The sequence below is a fragment of the Rhinoraja longicauda genome, chromosome 9 (assembly GCF_053455715.1).
Source record: "Rhinoraja longicauda isolate Sanriku21f chromosome 9, sRhiLon1.1, whole genome shotgun sequence".
NCBI lineage: Eukaryota > Metazoa > Chordata > Chondrichthyes > Rajiformes > Arhynchobatidae > Rhinoraja > Rhinoraja longicauda.
Window position 1 is genome coordinate 34328670 of NC_135961.1, and position 26541 is coordinate 34355210.

General features: G+C 40.7%; 1 protein-coding gene across 3 annotated transcripts in view; it reads left to right on the forward strand.

The window, feature by feature from the left end:
• mtr (5-methyltetrahydrofolate-homocysteine methyltransferase) overlaps positions 1-26541 on the forward strand; it is an 82163-nt gene that overhangs the window by 1911 nt on the left and 53711 nt on the right. For all 3 annotated transcript variants that reach the window (XR_013547633.1, XM_078405082.1, XM_078405081.1), the window contains exons 2-12: positions 1002-1213; positions 4256-4345; positions 5864-5933; positions 11815-11907; positions 14536-14642; positions 17006-17065; positions 17165-17259; positions 19421-19521; positions 20780-20841; positions 22154-22221; positions 23868-23950. Coding sequence is in view for 2 of the 3 variants with exons in the window: in XM_078405082.1 (XP_078261208.1) it covers positions 1002-1213; positions 4256-4345; positions 5864-5933; positions 11815-11907; positions 14536-14642; positions 17006-17065; positions 17165-17259; positions 19421-19521; positions 20780-20841; positions 22154-22221; positions 23868-23950 (1041 nt within the window). In the remaining variant the exon portion in view is untranslated. The remainder of the gene's footprint in view (positions 1-1001; positions 1214-4255; positions 4346-5863; positions 5934-11814; positions 11908-14535; positions 14643-17005; positions 17066-17164; positions 17260-19420; positions 19522-20779; positions 20842-22153; positions 22222-23867; positions 23951-26541) is intronic.

Genomic DNA, 26541 nt, shown 5'->3' on the forward strand with positions numbered 1-26541 from the left:
AACCATAGTTTGTGCTGCCTGTCAAACCTTGACATGGCCTGAGGCCATTAATATTACACAAACAATATTAGAACAAAATATTGTGCACATTTATTGCCTTTGGAAAATCTGTGCTCCAATCTATCTTAATGTGGGCGTTTTATCACCAATTCTAATATGATGATAGTTTCATTAAAAATCAGTTGGAGTGTAATAGTGAGAATGAGTTGTTGAAGTGTAGAATTTAATTTCTGATAAAATCCAAATAATTATTTGTTTTTTTGTTAAGTCATGTAAAAATTCTTAGTGCTGGTTAATGTTTGAACAGGCCCAGCACTGATTTTGCAGCACCCTTTGTTCCAGAGTCTTTCTGGATTATCCATTCTGCCGGGCCAACAGGGATCATGGCCTCTGAGAGGGGCCCAATGGTACCGTAACGGTCCACCTAGACCGTCGAGGGACTGAGATACTGGACTGCAAAGTCATCCTCTGAAATCGGCTATTTTAATGGATCTGCGTTCCAGAGTCCCGGCCGCAGGGGGCAAATTCCATCTGCCATTTGGCCGTGGAAGTTGGCTATGAGAACGGATCTGCTGCCTCTGGCCTGGTCAGAGTTGCAGAACTCCAGCCACATAGGGTAAATACAACCTGCCCATCGATGCGGTAGTCTGAATGAGGTAGAGATTAGCTGATTTACCTGGCCATATTTTTATAGAGTTTAATTAATGTACAAATCCGCAAGTCTTTGGGATGTGGGAGGAAACCGAAACACCCAGTAGAAAGCCATACAGTCACAAGGAGAATGGGCAAACTCCATACAAACAGCACCCAGGTCAGGATCAAACCTGGGCTCTAGAGCTGTGTACCAGCTGCGCAACTGTGCCGCCCAATGTTTGAGTAGCCTTTCCACTGCATCTCAGTATATGTGACAATAATAAACCAAGACGAAGACCTGGAATTAGTTTTTTTTTCATTGTGCATTCTAACTGGCTCGATTTTAAAATAAGCTATCTTAATTCCAGAAATAAGGAATCGTCCTCAAGATGAACTTAAAAGAATTCTGCAAAAGCGCATCATGGTGTTGGATGGAGGGATGGGCACCATGATTCAGCAATATAAACTTGGCGAAGATGAATATCGTGGTGACGAATTCAAAGATCATCCAAAACTTTTAAAGGGGAACAATGATCTTCTCAGCATAACACAATCTGACATTATCTGCAAAATTCATAAGGTAAGGCATAACCTTTCGCCTTGGGGTCAAAGCTACAGGAATAGTAATTATAGAAATAAGGAACTGCAGATGCTGGTTTACCAAAAAAAAAGAAGTGACGGAGTCCCTGTCCCTATATCTCCTTCCTCGACTCTGTCCAGGGACCCCGACAGTCCTTTCAGGTTAGGCAGAGGTTCTCTTAGGTTAGGCAGTTATTCCTCTGCTCCAGCTAGCCTCTCCTGCGGAGTTCCACAAGGCTCCATCCTAGGCCCCATTCTCTTCTCTTTATACATGCTCCCCCTTGGCCAAATCATTCAAAGGCACGGCATTTCTTTCCACTGCTATGCCGATGACACTCAGCTTTACCTCCCCCTGAAACCCAACAACCAGTCAAATTTAAACAGCCTCTTACACTGCCTTGAGGACATAAAATGTTGGATGGCACAGAACTTCCTCCAATTAAATGAGAGCAAGTCTGAGGTCATCCTATTCGCCCCCCCCCCCCCCCCCCCCCCCGACTCCATCAAATTGATAACAGGCAGTCTTGGAAGTCTATCCTGCCTAGTCAAACCGCATGTCAAAAACCTCGGCATGATATTTGACTCTGCATTAAAATTTGATAAGCAAGTCAACGCTGTGGTAAAAGCCAGCTTCTTCCAACTTCGAACCATAGCTAAAATCAAACCTTTCCTCCAATTCGACGACACAGAAAAAATCATTCACGCTTTCATTTCCTCCCGCCTAGACTACTGCAACTCCCTATACACTGGGATCAGCCAATCTTCCCTGTCCCGCCTGCAACTGGTCCAAAACGCCGCAGCGAGACTCCTGACGGGTACTCGTAAAAGGGACCACATCACCCCGATTCTGGCCTCTCTCCACTGGCTCCCTGTACGGTACAGAATCAACTTCAAGCTCCTCCTATTCACGTATAAAGCCCTAAATGGACACTCCCCCCCCTACATCAAAAATCTTCTAACCCCCCCTCTCTAACTACAGGTCCCTCAGGTCGGCCGACTTGGGGCTACTCACTATCCCGCGGTCTAGGCTTAAGCTCAGGGGTGACTGCGCTTTTGCGGTTGCAGCTCCTAGACTGTGGAACAGCATCCCTCTCCCCATCAGAACTGCCCCCTCCATCGACTCCTTTAAGTCCAGGCTCAAAACCTATCTCTACTCCCTAGCCTTTGAGGCTCATTGAGGAGGCGCTGTGAACTGTTTGCGTGCTACTGTATGTTTCATTTTTTTTCCATTGGAACCTAATCAGATGTACAGCACTTTGGTCAACGTGGGTTGTTTTTAAATGTGCTATACAAATAAAATTGACTTGACTTGACTTGACTCTTGCACCTCCTCCAACCTCATCTGTATCCGTTGTTCAAGATGTGGACTCTTGTACATCGGCGAGACTAAACATAAACTGGGCGATCGTTTTGCTGAATAAAAGCCTAGCACCTGAGACAGTAGGTTCTGATTTTTGCAGCTCATCTGATCTGCAGAGAGACGGGAGGGCTAGATGTTTTGTCTTGGAAATGTGAAGTCGAGTGAAAACACGGGGTCAGTACCACTGAGACTGGGGCCACAAAAGCTGGAGGATGTGGGGGAGGGATCACTAATTTTGGTGATTTTTTTCCACACTTAGAAATCAACAATCTTTCCTTCTGTCTTTGTCTTCCATGCAATATTCTTCTTCTCCATTTGCTTGATTTTTTCTTACTTCTCCATCACTATTTTCTCTACTAATACTCTAATTGGGGTGATGGTGGCGGCAGATACAAAAGTGGCAATCAAGAGGCTTTTAGATAGGCACGTGAATGTGTAGGGAATAGAGGGATATGGATCACGAGCAGGCAGAGAAAATCAACATCATGCTCGGCACGGACATTGATTGTGGGCCTATGGGCCTGTTCCAAAAGTTCTGGGGGATAAGTTGAACTAGCTTGGTTAGGCAACTTGCAGCATGGACGGGCTGAGCCGACGAACCTGTTTCTGTGCTATACAGCTCTGACTCTAGTCCCTGATCCAACACCCTCTTTGGAATGTAGACTGATTGTAAGATAGCAAGGACAAAATGATGGCACAGTGGTAGAGTTGCTGCCTTACAGCGCCAAAGTCCTGGGCTCGATCCTGACTACGGGTGCTGTCTGAAAAGAGTTTGTACGTTCTCCCCGTGACCTGCATGGGTTTTCTCCGGGACCTCCAGTTTCCTCCCACACTCCAAAGGCGTGCAGGTTTGGCTTGGTTAAATTGTAAATTGTTCCCAGTGTGGAGGTTAGTGTGTGGGGATCGCTGATCGGCGCTGCCTCAGTGGGCCAAAGGGCCTGTTTCCATGCTGGGTCTCTAAACTAAAATAAACTTAAAAAACTGAGCCACGGGAGTGAGGGGAAGATTCACTATTGAGACCTGATGGCCTGAAGAGACTTGGAGTGATGAAGCAGGCAGAGCTCTGGGTTTGTCATTTTGAAATGGGAACAGACAGGGAAATCAGGTTTAAAACATTCTTGCATACTCAAAAAAAATGTATTATGTGCAAAATACATAAAATGTACTGCATCAACTGAGCAAGGCATTTGCAGCAATATCTCGCCAACGTTTAACTCCAGCAATCTGCAGGAGTGTGAGAGGGAAACGGGTGAATATATACTAAATGCAAATTATTCTCCAAGCAAACCATTCTGAAGTAAATTTCACACTCCTCACACTTGGGTCACTATCCTTGAATTCCTGCGCAAAGGTGCTTTGTACCAGAAGGATTAAAGCAATTCAAGAATGCAGGTCACTGTCATCTTCTCAGGAGGTTGGGTACTATTCAAGTTAACTATGCATTGTGGTGGTATGATGAAGATAAATGAAAGATTTATACCCGACTAATTACACGAAGAAAACATGGTTCCCATTCACTCTTTGTCCAGTTTATCCTCTTGAAACCCCTATCAGAGTTATCCTCCACTCTCCCCGAAGCAAAGCCAAAATAGAAATAGTAATTTCATAAAAGTTGATTTAAAATGTTTAACACCATCATTTATTTTATTTCCTTTTCTCAGCAAAGCGTGTTTTTTATTTTAGGAATATTTGCTGGCTGGAGCGGATATAGTGGAGACAAACACCTTCAGTAGTACAACAGTTGCACAAGCTGACTATGGATTACAACATTTGGTGAGAAATCTTCCTGATAACTGAAATTAGATGCCATGGACAAAAAAAGTGCAAGAAGAGAACATCTTGTTTTTCATTTAAATCACTTTTTTCCTCCTTGCTTCAAGCTATTGCTTGAGGGTGCATTGTCCATATGGTTTAGCATTAGCTCTTTTGGAGTGGTAAAAGAAGAGAAAGTTCATAAATTATAGGTGCTGAATTAATTCTACTCTGCCATTCAATCATGGCTGATCTATCTTGCCCTCTCAACCCCATTCCTGCCTTCTCCACATAACTCCCGACACGCATACTAATTAAGAATCTATCAATCTCTGCCTAACAATCTCAGCCTCCACAGCCTTCTGTGGCAATGAATTCCACAGATTCACAGAAAGGGTTGGATTCTTAACCCTTTTTTAATACTGTGGCGGTCTCAGAATGGGCCTGAATGATTTAGAGGGATATGGACCAAACAAGGGTAAATGGGACTAGTTTAGGTGGTGCATCTTGGTCGACAAGAAGAGTTGACCTGAAGGGCCTGTTTCCATGCTGTATGATTCTGACTCCAGTAGTGTAGCATTTTTCACAGCTAAGATTGTTATTTATAAGTTTAGTGCTATTTGTATAAAATAGCTACAACATATGTCTTGCATGTGACCAATCAAGGAAGCTATTTTCCAGAAGCATGTGAGGATCAGCTCTCAGTTAGAAACTCTCATTAAGAGTATCATAATTATCGTACTTATTTTTTTCTCTGGGAGTTGAACACATGCCCTTTGTGTCTCGCCAGGCACATTTTCCTGCTCTGTATTTCATAACTCTGACAGTTATCTATGTTTTCACTCTATTTGCTCCCATTCACTCATTAACCAGATAACTGTGATCAGTCAAGAAGTCCCGACCGAAATGTCACTGAATGACAAATTGTGGAGTAACTCAGCGGGTCGGGCAGCATCTCTGGAGAACATGGATAGGTGACGTTTCGGGTCGGGACCCTTCTTCACTCTGAAGAGTGGAGGGAGGTGGAGAGAGAGAAAGCAGAAAGAAAGGTGGGGGCAGGACAAAGCCTGACAAGTGATAGCTGGATGAGGGGAGGGGGTTCTGATGTATAAATGGTTGGGCAAAGGTGCCCAATTCTCTTCCAGCTTCCAGCTCTCTTGCAGCTTCCAGCTTTCTTCCCCCCCTATCTCCCCCCCCCCCCCCCCCCCCACCACTACAATCAGTCTGAAGAAAAGTCCTGACCTGAAATGTGACCTAACCATGTTCTCCAGAGATGCTGCATAACCCGTTTAGTTACTCCAGCGCTTTGTGTCTTTCCATGAATAAAAGCTTTTATCTGGCATTGATTAGTTTATGGGATCTAAGAGCATATTATATTCTCCCGCATCACAGTCCCCAAGGCCTTACTTAAACAAATCAATTGGTTATTAAATGTTTTGAGATGTGATAAAAGATGTGTATTAAATGCCCTTTCATCTTGCTGTGATAATGAGTTCTAGGTATTTCATGTTGAACATATGTTGATCTTCTCCATTCCAGGCATATCGACTAAACAGAATCTCAGCAGAGCTGGCCAGACAGGTGGCTGATGATGTGGGAGCACAAACAGGTCATCCTTATATCTTTGTGGTCAAATAGACGTATAAATGTAGGCCAAGGAATCAGAAAGAGAATGCAGAAACACCTTTATCCAAGTAGTGAGGTGAAATTTGTAAGCATAGTGTGTAGTTAAAATAAATAGCGCAGATTTGCTTAAGCAGTACTGAGGAGGTATATGAGGGAGAGGGTATACTAATGGAATGGAATAAAGAAGAATGGGTTATGATGAAATATATTTGCTGTTTTGATTGTTTACGCCAAATTTCTTTTGTGCATGTTCGGTAAAATTCGGTTGGTTCTTAGCCTGGTGAATTTTAATGCATGTAGATAAATAATATGGTCTATTACCTAATGCTTCTATTAGGTTAAACCAAATCAGACTCGCAAAATATTGCTGGCCGTAGAAATGTAGAGAAACATTGCAAGTAACTTTCCCTTGAATATATGTATGATCGTCAATCAGCTTTTCAATTCTAACTCTATTAATGTCTTTTAGGGTAAGTTTGGTATATTAGAAGGTCATTAATTGTGCAGATGATCTGATGAATGAACATGGACACAAATAGGAACAGAGGAAGGTTATCCGGCGACTTACACTTGCCCTGCCATTTAATAATGTCACGGCAAATCTACCCAGGTCTTAACTCTTAGACTGTGTCAGATCCTCAGAGTGCCCAGTTCCCCGAACTTTCAAAAACATATCTGCCTTTACTGTAAATCTGGAATGATCCAGCCTCCACAGCTCCCTGAGGTAGAGGATTCCAGAGATTCACTACCCTCTGCCAGAAGTCCTCAAGAAATTAAATATTTTGTAGGAAGCACCAGGTGAAAATATCTTCAGCATCCCAGTCAGCGGTACCACTTCAACTCCAGACTGTCTGGACTATCTTGTTTCCGATTGTGGCATCAAGAATGTGGGTTAAATGGACCGATAAAAAGGAAGAGAATTTTAACACAGATGAAAAAATTGGAAGTGGATATAGCTTTCTTACAAGAAACACATCTAACGGAAAAAGAACATCAAAAGTTAAAGAGAGATTGGGTAGGAAGTTTGGTAGCATCTTCTTTTAATTCAAAAGCAAGAGGGGTTGCGATCCTATTTAAGAAAACGCTACCAATTAAGATACAAAATATTGTAAGTGACCCAGTAGGTAGATTTATAATCGTACATTGTCAAATTTTCTCAGAATTGTGGACTTTAATGAATATATATGCACCAAATACAGATGATGAGAAGTTTGTGCAGGATACTTTTCTAAATCTAGCGGAAGCACATGAAAATATATTGATAGGGGGAGATTTCAATTTTTGTTTAGATCCAGTAATGGATAGATCATCAAGGACAACGACAAGGACAAGAGCAGCGAAGACAACCTTGAATTTAATGGAAAGTTTAAATTTAATAGATGTTTGGAGGAAAAGCCATCCCAAGGAAAGAGATTACTCTTTTTATTCCAATAGACATGATACATATTCTAGAATAGATCTATTTTTGATTTCAGCTCAATTAAGCGGTAGAATAATACAAATAGATTACAAGGCTAGATTGTTATCGGATCACTCACCATTATTAATGAAAATTACGATGCCAGATAAAGAGCAATCAGTGTATAGATGGAGACTCAACTCTTTACTATTGAAAAGGCAAGACTTTTGTGATTTTATTCGAGGACAAATTGAATTATATTTGGAGACTAATTTAAATTCAGTGGATGATAAATTTATTGTTTGGGATGCAATGAAGGCTTATTTGAGAGGCCAAATTATAAGCTACTCATCTAAGATAAAGAAAGACTATAGGAAGGAATCTGAAAGATTAGAAAAAGAAATCACTGTATTAGAAAAAGAAATCACTATTAGAAAAAGACTTACAGAAAACTTCTTCAGATACAAAAAAAACACAACTTGCAAATAAAAAATTTCAATACAATACATTACACACTCACAGAACTGAAAAACTAATATTACGAACTAACCAAAGATATTATGAATTAGGAGAAAGAGCCCACAAGGTATTGGCATGGCAACTGAAAGAAGAACAAATATCAAGAACAATAAATTCAATTAGAACAGATCAGAACATTATTACTTATAAACCTAGAGAAATCAATGAGGTATTTAAGCAATTCTACACTAATCTCTACCATTCTGAATCTGAAAAGGATGAAATTAAGATAAATAATTTTTTATCCAAGATACGATTACCAACAATCTAATGAGGAGCAGATGGGACTAAATGCCTCCTTTACTTTGAGAGAGGTGGAGGAAGTACTATATTCTTTACCAAGTAATAAATCTCCAGGGGAAGATGGTTTTCCGCCTGAGTTCTATAAAAAATTTAAAGAGTTGTTGTTACCACTATTTATGGAAGTGATACATCAAGCGGAGAAAACATCTACATTACCAGACTCCTTCTCATTGGCAATTATAATTGTAATTTAAAAAAAAGGGAAAGACCCTTTAAATGCATCTTCTTATAGACCAATATCATTGTTGAATGTAGATTATAAAATAGTTGCTAAACTTTTAGCAAGGAGAATGGCAGAATATTTACCGAAGCTGGTTAAAGAGGACCAAACTGGATTTGTCAAAAAAAGGAAAATATCTGATAATGTAGCAAGATTTATAAATATTTTACATTTAGCACAGAAAAGAAAGGAATTGAGCGTAGCTGTTGCTTTAGATGCTGAAAAGGCGTTTGACAGGTTAGAATGGGATTTTTTATTTAAAGTATTAGAGAAGTACCGATTAGGAAACAGTTTTATTAACTGGGTAAAAGCTCTTTATAAACAACATAAAGCCAAAGTGGTGACAAATGGCCAATCTTCTCAATCATTTAATTTGGAAAGATCTAGTAGACAGGGATGTCCCTTGTCACCAGCTTTATTTGTATTGGCCATTGAACCTCTGGCAGAGCTAATAAGATCAGATTTAGATATTAAAGGATTTAAAGTTAACCAGGAAGATCACAAGATTACTTTATTTGCAGATGATGTCTTAATTTGTCTTACTAGACCATTGGAATCCTTAAGAAAACTATATTCTAGACTGGAAGAATATGGGAAAGTATCAGGATATAAAATTAATAAAGATAAAACTGAAATAATGCCTCTTGTTGAAGGCAATTATGATCAATGTAAAAGAGAAAGTCAGTTTAAATGGCAAAAAGAAGGCATTAAGTTTTTAGGAGTTAAAGTAGATAATAAGTTAAATAATTTGTATAAATTAAATTATAAACCACTAATAAAAAAAATAGATGAGGACCTGAAGAAATGGATGAATCTTCCAATTACATTGATAGGGAGAGTTAACTATTAAGATGAATATTTTTCCGAGGATACAGTATTTATTTTCAACACTGCCTATACCTTTGCCAAATAAATTTTTCCAAGAATTGAACAAAATTGTGAGGAATTTTCTTTGGAAAGGTAAAATGCCAAGAGTGTCTTTGGAAAAATTAACATGGAAATTTGAATTAGGTGGATTGCAATTACCAAATTTTAAAAATTACTACCTGGCAGCGCAAATGAGTTTTATTTCATCCTTTTATCAAGAGGGTGGAAAAACAGCATGGGTTAAAATTGAAATGGATAAAATAAAAGAGTCTTGTCCAGAAGAATTTATATATAAATGGGAAGCGAAGATATTAGTTAAGGATAAAGAGTCACCCTTGCTAAAACATTTAATTAATACATTGTTGAAAACAGTTAAAGTTAAGGATAAAATATTTTTTTTTAACAGCTAAAACTCCATTAGTAAAAAATGGATTATTGCCGTTTGCTTGGAATAATCAAATACTACAACTCTGGGAACAGAAGGGTATTAAAAATATAGGAGATTGCTATGAAGGGAATATCTTTTTGACATTTTCTCAATTGAGAAATAAATATCAAATTCCAGGGAATAGTATTTTTTTCTATTATCAATTACAATCTTTTTTAAGGGAAAAGTTAGGAAATTCAATGTCTCTATTTCAGATTAAAGGAATCGAATCCTTGATTCAGGGTAAGGGAATTAAAAAAATTATATCATCAATGTATAAACTACTACAGATAGCTAGTCCAAAGATAGGAATTAATAAAGCAAGACAAAGATGGGAAACAGATCTTAATATTATTATTGATGAACCAAGTTGGGAAAGACTGTGTCTAGATATTATGAAAAATACTATTAATGTGAGGTATAACTTAGTGCAGTATAATTTTTTGCAGCAACTATATTTAACCCCGGAAAAATTAAATAAATTTAAACTAAATTCAACTGAAAGGTGTTTTAGATGCAACCAAGACGTGGGCACTTTTATACACTCTACTTGGGCATGTCAGAAGGTAACTCCTTTTTGGCAAGACCTAAAAAAGTTTTTAGAGCAATTGATGAATAAGATTATACCAATGGATCCAAGGTTGTTTTTGCTAGGAGATACAAAAGGAATAACACCAAAGCTAAGTCTCGATAAACATCAGGAAAGATTTCTCAAAATATCATTAGCAGGAGCCAAAAAATGTGTTGCGGTTACATGGAAAGAACAAAATGAAATAAGATTCGAAAGATGGCATGCAGAAATGCGGATTTGTATCCCATTAGAAAAAGCAACGTATAATCTGAGAAATGGATACGACTTCTTTTTGAAGGTGTGGAACCCATTCATGGCAAATTTAGGATTAAGAATAGGAAGTACTTAAACTCAGGATTGCCTTGTTACCTAGCAAGAATTTAAAAAGAAATTACTCGGAAGTGACCCCTCCTTCTTTCTTCTGCTTTTTCTTTTTCTTTCTTTTTAACTGATGGGTGGGGGGGCGGGGGGGGTGGGGGGAGGGGACAAAATACAGAACAATACGTGTATAATCGAAGTTATAGGTTAGTGACTATTGTTTACTATTGTTTACTATGAAATGTATAATGTATAACGTATGGGTTCTGTTAAAACTTAAATAAAATATTTTTAAAAAAATAAAATTTAAAAAAAAGAATGTCCAGCAGATGTGGAGCATTTGTTCTTCACTTTCAGCGAAGGCAAAACGGCTTGGCAGGTAGCAGAAAAGCAAAATCAGGAGTGGGATAGAGTGTATGAAAGGTGTAGCACCACGCAGATCCACACAGCCTTTGTGATTGGTACGATTTAATGCAATGAATCAGTCGTGTATACCATCTACCAAATGCACTACATTTGTTCGCTAAACCTGTCCCACAGCACCAACCAAACCCGCGACGTCTATCCAACTACAAAGATTACACAAGGAACGCAGTAACTGCACCGCAAGTCAAGTCAAGTTTATTTGTCACATACACATACACGATGTGCAGTGAAATGAAAGTGGCAATGCCTGCGGATTGTGCACAAAAAAGAATTTCAGTTACAGCATATAAATAAAGTTAATAAGTTACCATAGTGTAGACGAAAATGTAGTCTCTGGAGTTATAAAAGTTGACAGTCCTGATGGCCTGTGGGAAGAAACTCCGTCTCATCCTCTCAATTTTCACAGCGTGACAGCGGAGGCGTTTGCCTGACCGTAGCATCTGGAACAGTCTGTTACTGGGGTGGCAGGATCCTCTCCAAGTCAGGTAGCATCGTGATATATATCACTGTTCCTTCATTGCCATTTATCTATCTTTGGTATCTTGATAACACGGGCTGCAGTGCTTACCCCGACCGTCCTGTTGATAGTTATTGAAGAGCCACCACTTTTGCGAGACATTCCAAGAGACACCCACAGTCTAAAGGTAATCTCACTAAATCATAGATCAGGTTTGAGAGACCAACTTGTCTACCTGCGCTTTAATCTAAATTTGGCTTAAAAGGGTAAATGTAATTAAGATTCATCTAATACAGTTTATCATCTACAGGGCTTCCAATATGGCTTGGCTTTCATCTGCAATGTTGCTTGTTACAGGTATCAAAAGATTTGTGGCGGGGGCTATAGGACCAACCAACAAAACGTTGTCAATATCCCCATCAGTGGAGAGACCAGACTACAGAAATATAAGTATGAAAGTCATTTCCATTGTAATAAAGCGGTTAAAAACGAGAAATTATTAGGTGATGGCGCGGGCTGGGTCAGTCATTCGCATTAATGTTTTTTTGTTTTTTTTTGCATTGTCTTTTTAAGGTCTTGCAGAAATGTTATGTAATTTATGTTTTTGTGCGTCTGAGTCTCTGCTTGTGATGCTGCTGCAAGCAAGATTTTCATTGTACCCGTACCTTGCCGTACTTGTGCAGATGACAATAAACTCGACTTGTCTTCAAGACAGAGTTTAAGAACTCTCGGAGAAAATTGCTGTTTGTTGGTTTAAATTAAAGGTAGACACAAATTGGTGGAGTAACTCAGCAGGTCAGGCAGCATCTCAGGAGAGAAGGAATGGGTGACATTTCGGGTTGACCCTTCTTCAGACTGATGTCAGGGGAGGGGGCGGGACAAAGATAGGATGTAGATGGAGACAGGAAAACTAGTAGGAGAACTGGGAAGGGGGATGGGATAGAGAGGGGAAGCAGGGACTACCTGGTGGGAGAAGTCAATGTTCAAACAGCTGGGGTGTAGGAACCGGAGCTGGAAACCACGTGGTAAAAGATGGAGGCGCAGGCAAGTCCGAACCCCAGGCGAATGGGGTTGAGAGGGAAAAATAGATCAGCCATGATTGAATGGCGGAGCAGACTCGATGGACCGAATGGCCTAATTCTACTCCTATTTTGTGCAATTCATGCGCTTAAAGCACTTTTGGCATGGGTGCACAGCATTGACCCAGCCTGATTCTGTGTTATTGTCCGACCAAGTACACCCCAGCGGTTTGAATGTTGACTTCTCCCACTTCAGGTAGTCCCTGCTTTCCCTCTCTATCCCCTCCCCCTTCCCAGTTCTCCTACTAGTCTTCCTGTCTCCATCTACATCCTATCTTTGTCCCGCCCCCTCACCTGACATCAGTCTTTAAAAACTCTAGTTTGTGTTACAAGAGTAGTTGATCCAGTTATCAAACTTTATTCTGGTATAGTCTTATTTTCATAAATATAGCATAGATAGGAAGACAGTGTAGTGAACATGTTAGTAAATGACACTAAGGAATAGCAAATGGAATTTAATTCTGACAAGTGTGAAGTGTTGCGCTTTGAAATGTCAAACCAAGGCAGGACTTGCATCGTAAATGGTAGACCCTTGGAGAGCGTTACAGAACATGGAGATCTGGGAGTACAGGTGCCTGGTTCCCTGAAAGTGGTGGCCAGGTGGACAAGATAGTGAAGATGATGTTTGACACACTTGCCTTCATTGGGAAGGGTATTGATTGGAAAATCTGGGGCATCATGATGCAGCTGTATTAGTCAATAAGATCAGATTTGGAATACTATGTGTCGTCCCAGTCGCCCAGTTATAGGAAGGATGTCATTAAGATTGAAAAGGTGCAGAAGACATGAGGATGTCACCTGGACTTGCAGGCTTGAGTTTTAGGGAGAAGTTCAATAGGCTAGGACTTTTTTTCTTGGAAACGTGGGAGGCTGAGGGGTGACGTTACTAAGGTGTACAAGGTCATGAGGGCATGGCTAAAATGAGCGCTCAGTCTTTTTCCCCAAGGTAGAAACTTCTAAAATTAGACAGCAGTCATATATTGAGAGGGGAGAGATTCAAGAGTGACCTTGGGGGTAACATTTTCACTCGGAGGGTATTTCACATCTGTAACGAACTGCCAGAGGAAGCTATGGATGTGGATATAATCAAGATTTTAAAAGGACATTTGGGCAGATATATGGATAGGAAGGATTCAGAGGGATATGGACCAAATGCAGGCAAATGGAACTTGCCAAGAAATTGTCAAATTGGTCAGCATGGACAAGGTAGGCTGAAGGATCTGTTTCCGTGCTGTATAGCTCTATGACTCCATAAACCGTAAGAAGCTATTATTGGCCTGTGAATAGCAGTGCTGTTTTGTTGGGAGGGCGGAGGCAGACTACAGCACAGAACTCAAAAGAGGGATGTAATGCAAGCATCAAAGATAACTAATTTACAGAAAGTTTGAATTTTTGTGAAAATTGGACAGATGTTTGGCCAGAACTACATTAAGCATTTGGCTTTTGAACTTGGTTGGACAATAGCACTGAATTAGGCATAACATGGGAGTAGAATTAGGCCATTCGGTCCATTGAGTCTGCTCCGCCATTCAATCAGTCCTGTTAGCCCAACACGTCCAGGCCATTCAAGATGCCCCATCTAAGCAAGCCCCATTTGCCCGCTTGTGGCCCATATCCCTCTGAACCTTTCCTATCTATAGACCTATCCAGGTGTCTTTTTAAATGTTATTATTGTATGTGCCTCAAATACCTCCTCTGGCAACTCATTCCACGCACCCACCACCCTTATACCAGTGCATCTAAAGAAAGCCCAACGCGGTCACAGGAAGAACATACAAACTCCATACAGACGGCATCTGTGGTCAGGATCAAACCTGGTCTCTAGTGCTGGAAGGCAGCAACTCCACCACTGCGCCGCCCTTTTAGCTCAAGTCTTTTAAAGAAAGACTAGCAGAAAAACTGAACTGCACGCAGTGTTTTCTTTGGAAGAGCCTAGTTCTGATATTTTTATCCAATGCCTGTCCTTTGAAGTCTCACTATTAATAAATCTATTTTGCAGCATTTGATGAGTTAGTTGAGGCGTATGAGGAACAGGCCAGAGGCTTGCTTGATGGTGGTGTTGACATCCTCCTAGTGGAGACCATTTTTGATACAGCAAATGCAAAGGTAAGAGATGCACCAAGTCCCAGCCAACGCTGAAAGTAATCCTGAAAGTATTTATTAACCTTATCTTCCTTTTCTAAATCCTGTTGCACTTTCAGTCCTCCCAGAAAGTTGTAACCTCAAAAGCCCAGGCTTGCACTTGCACAGGAGCTGTTTTTCTTCCGGGACTGCTTTGTTTGTGGATGTTAATACCATGAGTTTGAATAATTCTAGGGTGTAGCTGCTGATCACTGTGGCTGAATTCACTGGATCACTGAATCCGACCATTCAGCGGTGCTGCTTCTTCCTGCATACATGGTAGCAACTGGAAAGCGCACCCCCAGAGGTGAGGACTGCACAGAGGAAGCGGAATGAATGACTCCGGGATTGCTTGGAGTCAGTAGACTGGGCAATGTTCAAGGACTCGGCAATGAACCTGAATGAATACGCCACAGTCGTTACAGACTTCATAAGGAAATGTGAGGAGGACTGTGTCCCTACAAAAACCATCCGAGGATTTGGATGAACCAGGAGATCTGCATTCTTCTGAGGACCAGATCCTGGGCATTCAGTTCTGGCGACGCAGAAGTATACAAGAAGTCCAGATACAACCTTGACAAAGCCATCAAAAAGGTCAAAAGGGACTCGCTCTAAGTTGGAGGATGAGGTGGATGTTTGGCAACTGTGGCATGGCTTGAATGCCATCACCTCCTACAAGGCAAAATCAGGAGGCAGCTCAAGCGACAGTGAAGCATCACTCCCTGATGAGCTCAATGCGTTCTATGCACGCTTTAATGGGGGGAACATTGATGTGCCTTCCCGAGCCCCAATATGCCCTGATGGTAGTACAGTTACAGTTACAGAGGCCAACGTCACAAGCTACTTCAGGGGGGGTAAACCCTCAGAAAGTGCCTGAACCTGATGGTACACCCGGTCGAGTTCTCAAAACCTGTGCAGACCAACTGGCTGGGGTTTTTGCGGACATTTTCAACCTCTCATTACTGAGGTCTGAGGTTCCCACCTGTTTTAAGAAGGCATCAATAATACCGGTAGAATAAGGTGACATGCCTCAACAACTATCAACCAGTGGCACTAACGTCCGTGGTGATAAAGTGCTTTGAGAGGTTGGTTATGGTGCATATCAACTCCTACCTCAACAAGAACCTCGACCCACTACATTTCGTTCACCGCCACCCAGGTCAACAGAGGATGCAATCTCACTGGCTCTCCACACTGCACTGGACCACTTGGACAATAAAACACATATGTCAGGCTGTTGTTTATAGACTACAGCTCGGCATTCAATGCCATCAGCCCCTCCAAGCTGGTTACCAAGTTCATGGAACTGGGTCTCTGCGCATCCCTCTGCAATTGGATCTTCGACTTCCTCATCCACAGACCACAGTCTGTTCGATTTGGCAGAAATACTTCTTCCTCAATAAGAATCAGTATAGGAGCACCTCAAGATCAAACGATGGACCAAATGGTGCCAGCACAGCAACCTGGCTCTCAATGTCAGTAAGACCAATGAACTGATTGTGGACTTTAGAAGAAGATGCAAACACAGGCAGAAGATTGTTATCATCAGTATGTTCTCGTCAGCAAGCCACAGGGATTTGTAGAAACAAGGAACTGCAGATGCTGGATAATACGCATAAGGATATAAAGTGCTGGAGTAACTCAGCAGATTAGGCAGCACTTCCTGAGAACATGAATAGGTGATGTTTTAGGTTGAGAACCTTCCTATGATTGAATGAGAGTAGACGATATGCCAAATGGCCTAATTCTGCTCCTATCTATCTATATACTAAAACTCTTGTTTGTTTGTTCCTGAACTACAGCCAAAACGATACACAATAAATCTAAATCTATTAGCGCGACAATTTTAGGCCCACCTAACACCGTCATCCCTTTGTTGCTAATGGAAGAAGTTTCATTGAAATCGGTGTTATATTTTTAAAGTTATTCACATTTTAAAGTTTAAATCTATCTCCGAGGGAGGGGGGGAGAGGAGGGAGGATGAGGGGGGTGGAGTGGGGAAAGGGAGGAAAGGGAGGGGAGGGGGAGGGAGTTGAGGGGAGAGAAAGAGAGGGTGCTGCACCAATGCAGGAGAGGTTTGGGCCCAATGGGTCCACTTGGTCTAGTAACTTACAAACTTCAGTCTGAAGTAGTGTCCTGACCTGAAACATCACATATCCATATTCTCCAGAGATGCTGCCTGATCTGCTGATTTACTCCAGCACTTTGTGTCCCACAGGCATTTAGTGTGGGAATATATTATGCAATTTTTCATTCCAATTTTGGGAAATTGTTACATCCTTGGAAAGCTATGTCAACATCTACTGATTTAAGATGATTGTTTTGCTAATGTTATGTTCTCTGCCCAGGCTGCCCTGTTTGCCATACAACAGTTGTTCCTTGAGGAATATGAGCCCAGGCATATTTTTGTAAGTATAAGGTACTTATGTGTTTTGTTTTTTGTTGTTTTCTGTTCATCCCCCAGTGATCTTGTTTTGGCTGAATAGTGTGTTGTTGATTTGCTACAGATTTCTGGAACAATTGTTGATAAGAGTGGCCGCACTCTCTCTGGTCAGACAGCAGAGGCATTTGTCATCAGTGTATCCCACGTAGAGCCGCTTGGGTAAGATAACTGAATGTCAGCAAAGAAAGAAACTTGCATCTAACGGTACCTTTTGTGACTGCACTACTCTTATGTTACATTTTATCACCACCTTGAGGGCAGTCCTGACCTACCATCTACTGCTTTGGAGACCTTCAGACTATCATTAATCTGACTTTATCTTGCACTATATGTCATTCCCTTTATCGTGTATCGGTACACTGTGGACGGGCTTGTTTGCAATCATGTACAGTCTTTTCGCTAACTGGGTAGCACGCGGCAAAAAGCTTTTCACTGTACCTCAGTACATGTGACAATAATAATCTAAATTTAACCTTCTCATAGATCAGGCAGAATCTGTGCTGAAATAAATAATTGTTCAAGTAACTGAGATTCAGTGGAAAGTTTAAAAATCTGACCAGCAGCAGCAGTCCTCTGTAGAGACGCAGTTGGGTGAAACGTGTTCTTGACTATATTTGGTACTAGAGCTCTATTTTAATAGTTTGTGCTCGCCTTTCAAATACTTCGCATATAACATAATCCAAGGCACCTGTCCTGTCACACAATATGAAATGTGTAACAACCGTACAACTTGTGCTACCTGATTTGAATCCAACAGACGCATTTTGTAAATAATACTCATGAACATTATAATTTAATTTTGGATCACTTTTACAGAGTAGTAGGAATCTCTGTGTCAACACCCATTGACTTTTATGCTACAGTAATACAAATGAGACCAGTGGTCAAGTTTAAGCTAAACAATAAGGTTGAAAATAGTAAATTTAACATAATCGTTAAAATGCTGCAACATGGATTTAACTTGTAATTGGGCACAAAATTATCCCACCAAAGTTACATCTATCTTTGCACCATTTTAATGATTGTTAAATTCACTATTTTCAACCGTGTTGTTTGGGTTAACTTTGACAAGTGGTTTTGTCATCAATAAGCCTCTTTTTGTAAACTATCTGGAAGGGTTGAAGGAATGTTACGAAGGTTTGGCTGGAAAGTATTGCCTGAATATGTATCAGTCGATATCCAGCTGTTGAACTCTTCCTTATTTGATGTCTTTTAAAATCTGCAACAGTTAGTACTTTCTGTATTTATGGCCAAGTAGTGTTCCTTCTCATCAATTGTCATCAGCATAAATATCAACAATTTACAACTGACTTCCCATTATTTATGCTCAATCAAAACAATTTTCATTGATTTCCTTTTCCTAGCCCAACCTCCTTTCAGTGAGATAGAATTCAGCATTTGTAGTTAGTTAATTAATTTCCTTAACTTTCCCATCCATTTAAACAGCTTTCTCGATTTGTTTTCTGGTTGGTGATGAGCAATTATTAACAGATTTGAATTTTAGACCTTCCACAAAAATAATGATTTATTATTCTCTGCATTGTCCATAGCAGGCAGCTGTAACTTTGAAATTGTCCAATTATGTGCATGTTGTAGCTATTTGTGAAGCTAAATGACGCATTGATTTGCATCCTGCATCCTGCACGCCTGCTATTTCTAGCTTCTCGAGCAGATGATAATCACATTGTGCCGTCTGAAGAAGTTAACCCTTACTTCTGCCAGTTATAGTGCTGCAGATGAGATGGTTTCATTGGTATTTAGCGTCAAAATAAATGTTCCTGACTCAGGAACAGTTTCTTCCTATTGTTATACTATTGAACAGCCCTCCCATAAATTAACGTTTTTATACCGTCTTCCAACCTACCTCATTGCGAACATTGGACTTTTTCTCTGAAACTGTAACACTACAATGCTGTAAACTACATTGTGCAGTCTGATATTTGTCTTTTTGCACTGCCTGTTGTACTTGTGCGTGACTTGATTGTGCTCATGTATAGTATGACCTGATTTAATGGGATAGGACGCAAACAAAAGCTTTTCAATGTACCTTGGTACACATGATAATAATAAAGAAATACCAATACCCAATTCTTCCAGAATCTTGCCCCACTTTAAAGACGTAGCCCTGATTAATACCATCGATCATCACATTCTTTTTATCTGCAGTCATGTTGATGTTCCAGACTAGCATGCAGAAATGAGATTTATTTATGAATTCCCTTGAGAAAAAGGCAGAGTAAAAATGCAGGGATTGAAGGTTGTATTTTCTGAAGAAATTATAAATGATTTACCTTATGTAAAAGAAGTATTTTCCTCCCAGCATAGGATTAAATTGTGCCTTGGGAGCTGTGGAAATGAGACCATTCATAGAAGCAATTGGAAAATGCACACCCGCCTATGTGTTATGTTACCCTAATGCAGGTTCGTATGGCTTTTAATACAGTCTGAGAAATCAGTATCAAAGAGGCAGGATAACAATTAGCAAATGTTGTAGTGATGTCAGCATAAATACGTATTGTATGTAGCCTCACGCCCTCAATGTTGTGGGGTGCTTTCATTCTGAATCATTAGCTCAAATAGTTTTTCAGTGTTGGGAAATATTCTATCAAAAAAACCCTACCTGTATCCACCTGCTTCATTCATCTGAAGAAGGGTCTCGGCCTGAAACGTCACCTATTCCTTTTCTCTAGAGATGCTGCCTGACCCGCTGAGTTACTCCAGACTTTTGTGTCTGTCTATGTTTTAAACCCACATCTGCAATTCCTCCTTACACATTTTGTCCTGCTTCCAGCTTTCTCCGCCGCCCATCCTCTTTCTCCTTCCCTTTCTAACTATAATCAGTCTGAAGAAGGTTCAGACCCGAAACGTCACCTAACTATTTTCTCCAGTTGCTGCCTGACCCACTGAATTACTCCAGTGCATTGTGTCTTTTAAAAAAAAACAGCATTCACATTTCCTCGTGTCTTTGACAAGTCCCTGTTCGCCATTGGGACTTGAGGTTGATTGGGTCAGTTGGAGAAATGTATGGAAAAATAGAAATCATGCATGTATGTTCTTAAGGCAATCTTGCAACCAATGGATTTCTTTTAAGCTGGGTTTTTTTAGACTGGTATATGTGCCAACCAATATGTGAGAAATTGGGTCCCACGAAGAGAAAATGAATGGTCACAAAGTGCTCAAGTAACTCAGCAGGTCAGGCAACATCTCTGGAGAACATGGATAGGTGACGTTTTGGGTCGGGACCCTTCTTCAGACGGATGTAGGGTCTCTACCTGAAACATCATCTATCCATGTTCTCCAGAAATGCTGCCTGACCTGCCATTACTCTAACACTTTGTGTAGTATTGTGTATTAACCAGTATCTGCAGCTCTTTGTTTGGAAATTAATGGAACTAAGAACAGGAGGAGGTGACTTGGGTCCTCAAGTATGCTGTGCCATTTAATAAGATTGTGGCTTATGTGATTGTAATGTCAGCATCATATTATAGTCTACCCATGGTAATCTACACCCCCTTTTTATCGTACCTGTTTATCTCTGCCTTAAATAATAATCAAACATCTGCTCTCCTAATTGGAGTAGTCATGCAAATGGAGACTATTGGGAAAAATGATGGCTTTTTTCAAAAGCTCAACTGAAAAATTTAGAGTCTATTGTATCTCCATTTTTGTTTAACTCCAGGACTTCCTAATTCATTTGGAGGCTATGACGAAACACCCGGAATCACGTCAAAACACCTGAAGGTATTGCACATCATCTGAAATCTAACCGCTTGTATTCGCATGTGGAAGTCTCTCCCATCATATTTCCTTCTCAGTCTTTGTTCTCCTGCACAGATGTAGCACACGCCTGTCGCAATGTAGATAATTAAAGACATCACTGGTGTTTGAATTGAAACTTGCCTGTTTTCTTGCCAAGTGCTTGCTGAAGAATGATGATGAGAACAAAACATAATCTTTCAATTTTCTTTAGGTATGCAGGCATAGGCTGGAAGGCGGTTGCTGTAGTACTCTCTTCATAAGTTCTAGAGCATAATTAGGCCATTCGGCCCATCAAGTGTACTTGTCCATTCAATCATGACTGATCTTTCCCTCTCAACCCCATTCTCCTGCCTTCCACGACCCCTGACACACTTACTAATCAAGAATCAGTCAATCTCCGCCTTAAGATTATCCATTGACGGCCTCCACAGCCATCCGTGGGAATGAATTCCACAGATTCACTACCCTCTGACCAAAGAAATTCCTCCTCATCTTTCTTTCTCTAAAACTTGTACATCTGAATTAAATCTCCCAATAGTATCCTTTGCTCAAAAGTGAACTCTGATTCTCCAGTCCTACCAACATCATTGTAAACCGCTTCTGCACTCTCTTGTGCTACCATATCTTTTCTGCAGTGTATTTCTGAGTCGTATTTTTTACGCATTTCCAGCATGACCTGCCTGTTCCTGCTTGCTGTGCTTCAGCTAATAAAGGCAGATATCGCAGAAGCCTTCATACACTCCTTAGTTACAGCCCTTTTGAAAGCCCATCTTAGTCCAAGATCTTTCTGATGCTCTATGCTACTACAATAATACACACCATCTATTGTGTATTCTCTGCCTTGTTTGCCCTACCCAAATGCATTACTTCCTCATTGTATGGATTAGAATGTGGGAAAAATCAGGAATAGATCCTTTTGTTCTTTATGCAAGCTCCCATCATTCATCAGGATCAAAGCTGGTTTCCAACATCAGTGTCATTTTCCTGTTCTACACGCATATTCCTTGATTCCCTTAATATCTATAAATAAGTTGATCTCTGGAACAAACTCAGTGATCGAGCCTCCACACCACTCTGGAATTCCCCCAGAAGTTTACCAACTTGTCACTCTCTGGGAATTTATTTTTTTTCTCTCAGTTCTAAATGGCCTGCCCCTTATTCTAAAACAAGGAGCCCTGGTTCAAGACTCGTCAGCCAGAAGAAAAATCCTCCGTGTGTCCAGTTTGAAGTTTTATTTTGAATATAGAATGTGAAATTGGAGGACGAATCTGATTCTTTTGATCGTCTGTTTCAGGAATTTGCCATGGATGGGCTAGTGAACATCGTTGGAGGTTGCTGTGGAACTACTCCAGCTCATATACGGTATTTAAAAAAATTTTGCAAACAGTTTGAAAACTTGCTGAAATTCATGTTCATGTCATAGGAGCAGCAGTAAGCCATTCGGCCCAACGAGTCTACTCCGCCATTCATTCATGGCTGATCTATCTTTCCCTCTCAACCCTGTTCTTCTGCCTTCTCCCCATAACCCTTGACACCCGTACCAAGTATTTGTCAATCAAATTAAAAGAGACAGGTTACTCCTCACGAAATATGTCAAAATTGATGAAAGTCAGTTTTCTTTCTCACTGGTATATCCACAGAAAGATTTTCAGAGTGTGACGTCCTTTTTGCAAGGCATCGTTTTGTGATGCCTGTCATTAGATTAAAAATATGGGACTGGTTCGGCCGCTTTTGGAATACTGCGTGCAGTTCTAGTCACCCCGTTACAGGAAGATGTGGAGGCTTTGGAAAGTGCGCAGAGGAGGTTTACCATAATGGATTAAAGGATATTAGCTACAGGAAGAGGTTGGACATTCTTGGATTGTTCTCTCTGGAATGCTCGGAGGTTGAGCGAAAACCTGATGGAAGTATATAAAATTATGAGAGGCTTACATAGGATAGACAGTCAAAACCTTTTCCCCAGGATGTAAAAATTAAATACTAGAGGACAAAGAATTAAGGTGAGGGGAGCAAAGTTTAAAGGAGATGTGAGAAGCAACTTTTTTACACAGAGGGTGGTGAGTACCTGGAATATGCTGCAGGGGTGGTGATTGAGGCAGATGCGATTGTGGCATTTAAGAAACATTTGGAGAGGCGCACATATATGCAGGGAATGGAGAGATATGGATTATGTGCAGGGAGATAAGAATTGATCTTGGCATCATGTTTGGTGTAGTCATTGTGGGCCAAAAGGCCCTTTCATGTGCTGTACTGTTCCATGTTCCAAATTGCAGAAATAATTAATAATGTAATATTAACAGATACTCAGTAGGTCAGGCAGCATTTCCGTCTGATTCTCTGCAAAGAGAACTAGGTTGTTTCTCTTTAAATTAGTTAGGCTTCCCTTAATTTTACATTTTTCAATTAAATCTGCCTAATCTCCATTCCAAAGAAAATAGTCATCATATTGATAATTTTTTATTGAAACATATAAAATGTTCATCCTGTTTCATTCTCGCATGTAATGTGAATGACTCCAGCATTTTCAGATTTTTAATTCAGATTTGCAAATTCTTTTTTTTTTGCTTTTGGATAGTAAGGAGGACTTACCTCAGTATTTTGTAAGGGGATTAAAATGGTGACCGCATCATTTAAGCAATAGAAGATGATTTGAAGCCTTTTGCAGTAGTAAGACAATAATTAGCTGATAAACCAGCCAAACGAGAGACATTATATAACACAAAGTTCTGGAGAAACTCAGGCTGCATTTCAGGAGCCAATCTGAAACGTTACCTCTCCATTCTCTCCATTCCTCTCCTGCTGAGTGCCTCCAACACTTTGTGTCTTGCTCAAGATTCCAGCATCTGCAGTTCATTGAATCTTCGAAGCGTTACAATTTCTGGTAGAAAGTTTGTGTAAACCATAAACACAAACTTCTTAGTGTTCCAGCTGGTTATATCTGTGCTGTATTAGGTTTGCAATTTGAAATATCCTGATTACTTAATGGTTCCACTTTGTTGTATTTTTAGGGCAATAGCAGAAGCAGTCCAGAAATGTAGGCCAAGGATTCCTCCTCATCCTCGTGTTTTTGAAGACTTCTTGCTGCTCTCCGGTAAGTAGATTAATACATGAAATCTGCCGATAACTCCAATTTGTGTTGCTCTTGGATAGAGCATAGAATGTAGAACTCTACAGGACAAGAACAGGCCCTTCAGCTCACAGTGCCTGCACCGAACATGATGTCAAGACCAACTCCTATCTTCCTGCATAAAATCCTTCCCCCCCCCCCCATTCCCTGCATATTTATATGCCTATCCAAAAGACTCTTAAATATCACTATTGTATCTGCCTGAAGTACCACCCCTGGCTGCACAGTTCAGGCACTCACTACCCACTGTGGAAAAATAAAACTTGCCCTGTATATCTTTTTTAAACTTGGTCCCTTTCACCTTAAAGCTGTGCCCTCTAGATTTCATTTTACATCCTGGGGAAAAAGGTTCTCACAGTCTATCCTATCTGTGCCTCTCATAATTTTATATCACTATCAGATCCTCCTGCAGTCTCTTACAGGTTAAGGATGGACGGATACATCCTAGAATCAACTCTTCCCCATTGCTCCACAATTAGACCAATTCAAATACCTCAAAACAATTGACTAAAAATAATTGAAATGTTTTTAAAAAACAGAGCCGCTGCCTCACAGCGCCAGAGACATGATTTCAATCCTGACCTTGGGTAGACAATAGACAATAGGTGCAGGAGTAGGCCATTCAGCCCTTCGAGCCAGCACCGCCATTCAATGCGATCATGGCTGATCACTCTCAATCAGTACCCCGTTCCTGCCTTCTCCCCATACCCCCTCACTCCGCTATCCTTAAGAGCTCTATCCAGCTCTCTCTTGAAAGCATCCAACGAATTGGCCTCCACTGCCTTCTGAGGCAGAGAATTCCACACCTTCACCACTCTCTGACTGAAAAAGTTCTTCCTCATCTCCGTTCTAAATGGCCTACCCCTTATTCTTAAACTGTGGCCCCTTGTTCTGGACTCCCCCAACATTGGGAACATGTTTCCTGCCTCTAATTATCTTATATGTTTCAATAAGATCCCCCCTCATCCTTCTAAATTCCAGTGTATACAAGCCTAATTGCTCCAGCCTTTCAACTGGGTGTCTGGAGTTTGCACGTTCTCTCTTGGGTTTCCTGTGGGTACTGTAGTTTTCCTCTACATCCCAAAGTTGTGTAATTGATAGGTTAATTGGCTTCTGTAAATTGCCCATAGCGTGTAAATGAGTGGTAGAATCTGGAGAAAATTGATGACAATGTGGAGAAAATAAAGTTGGATTAGATTAGTGTGGGAATAGTGCAAATTGGTGGTTGTCGGTCACAGTCGACTCAGTGAGCCAAACGGCCTGTTTACCTTTAGACTTTGGAGACACGGTGCAGAAAGAGCCCCTTTGGCCCACCGAGTCCATGCTGACTAGCGGTCACCCCATACACTAGCACTATCCTATATACTAGGGACAATATACAATTTACCGAAACCAATTAGTCTATAAACCTGAACATCCTTGGAGTGTGAGAGGCAACGGGAGCACCCAGAGAAAACCCACGCAGTCACAGGGAGAACATTCAAACTCCGCGCAGACACCACCCACAGTCAGGATCAAACCTAGGTCTCTAGCACTGTAAGGCGGCACTGTCCCACTGTACCACCCCAAAATTACCTGTCTAAATATAATTGAAGTTCAAATTTTTGGGATCAGGCCTGCCTTCACATATATCAGGGGAATTTACCTATCAATTTAGGAAATATTAAAATAATGTTCCTGCAGATTGGCTGTTGAAAAACCTATGATTTTTAATAATAATTCATTGGTTCTTCCAAGCTAACCTTCTGAATCCTTCCACTGAGCAAATAACTCTGCTCTCTCTGCCATGCTTTTCCCAGTGCAAATCCTTTTCAAATTTTCCAATTTTCTTCTGGAACTCTGCTGTCAGATGTGTTCCCTCATCCTTGAATCTTGTGTCTAACCGAGCCACTGCCTTGGTCTCTTGACTCTAAAAGTTTCTCAGATGTATTGAAACTTTCAAATGCTCTTTTGAGTTCTTTCTCCTGCCCCTGCCTCCATCTGTTTGATTTGTTCCTATCCATTGAGTGAAGTCTATGTCTATGTTCTCCCACTTTCGCATCCACTCTCTACACACTAGGGGCAATTTACAGAAGCCAATTAACCTACAAACCCACATGCCTTTGGTATGTGGGAGGAAACCGGAGCACCCGGAGGAAACCTACGCGGTCACAGTGAGAATATGCAAATTCCCACGGTCAGGATTGAGCGTCTCTGGGGCTATGAGGCAGCAGTTCCTAGCTGTCCCATTGTGCCGTCTTTGATAAACAGTTTTCTTGCCTTATCTCTCTGAGTTGTGGAACTTCTTAAATTATTTTTTCAGGATCAACTGGCAAGGCTGATACATTTGATTGCTTTTGAGATGTATGATTCTGAGTTGCTAAGTTGCCAAGTTGAATAAACCACATATTGCAAATATTGTAATTTGAGTTTTTAATGCTATTGTTTGAGGAAAATGGGGAAAGTCTGGTTTATTCAGGTGCCTCATGCAATTTTTTTACACCTACTGCTGAGGTGCATGTCACTGTTAAAGTTTAGGATACTACGTTGAAATGTGCACGCAGGATTTTGTGGTG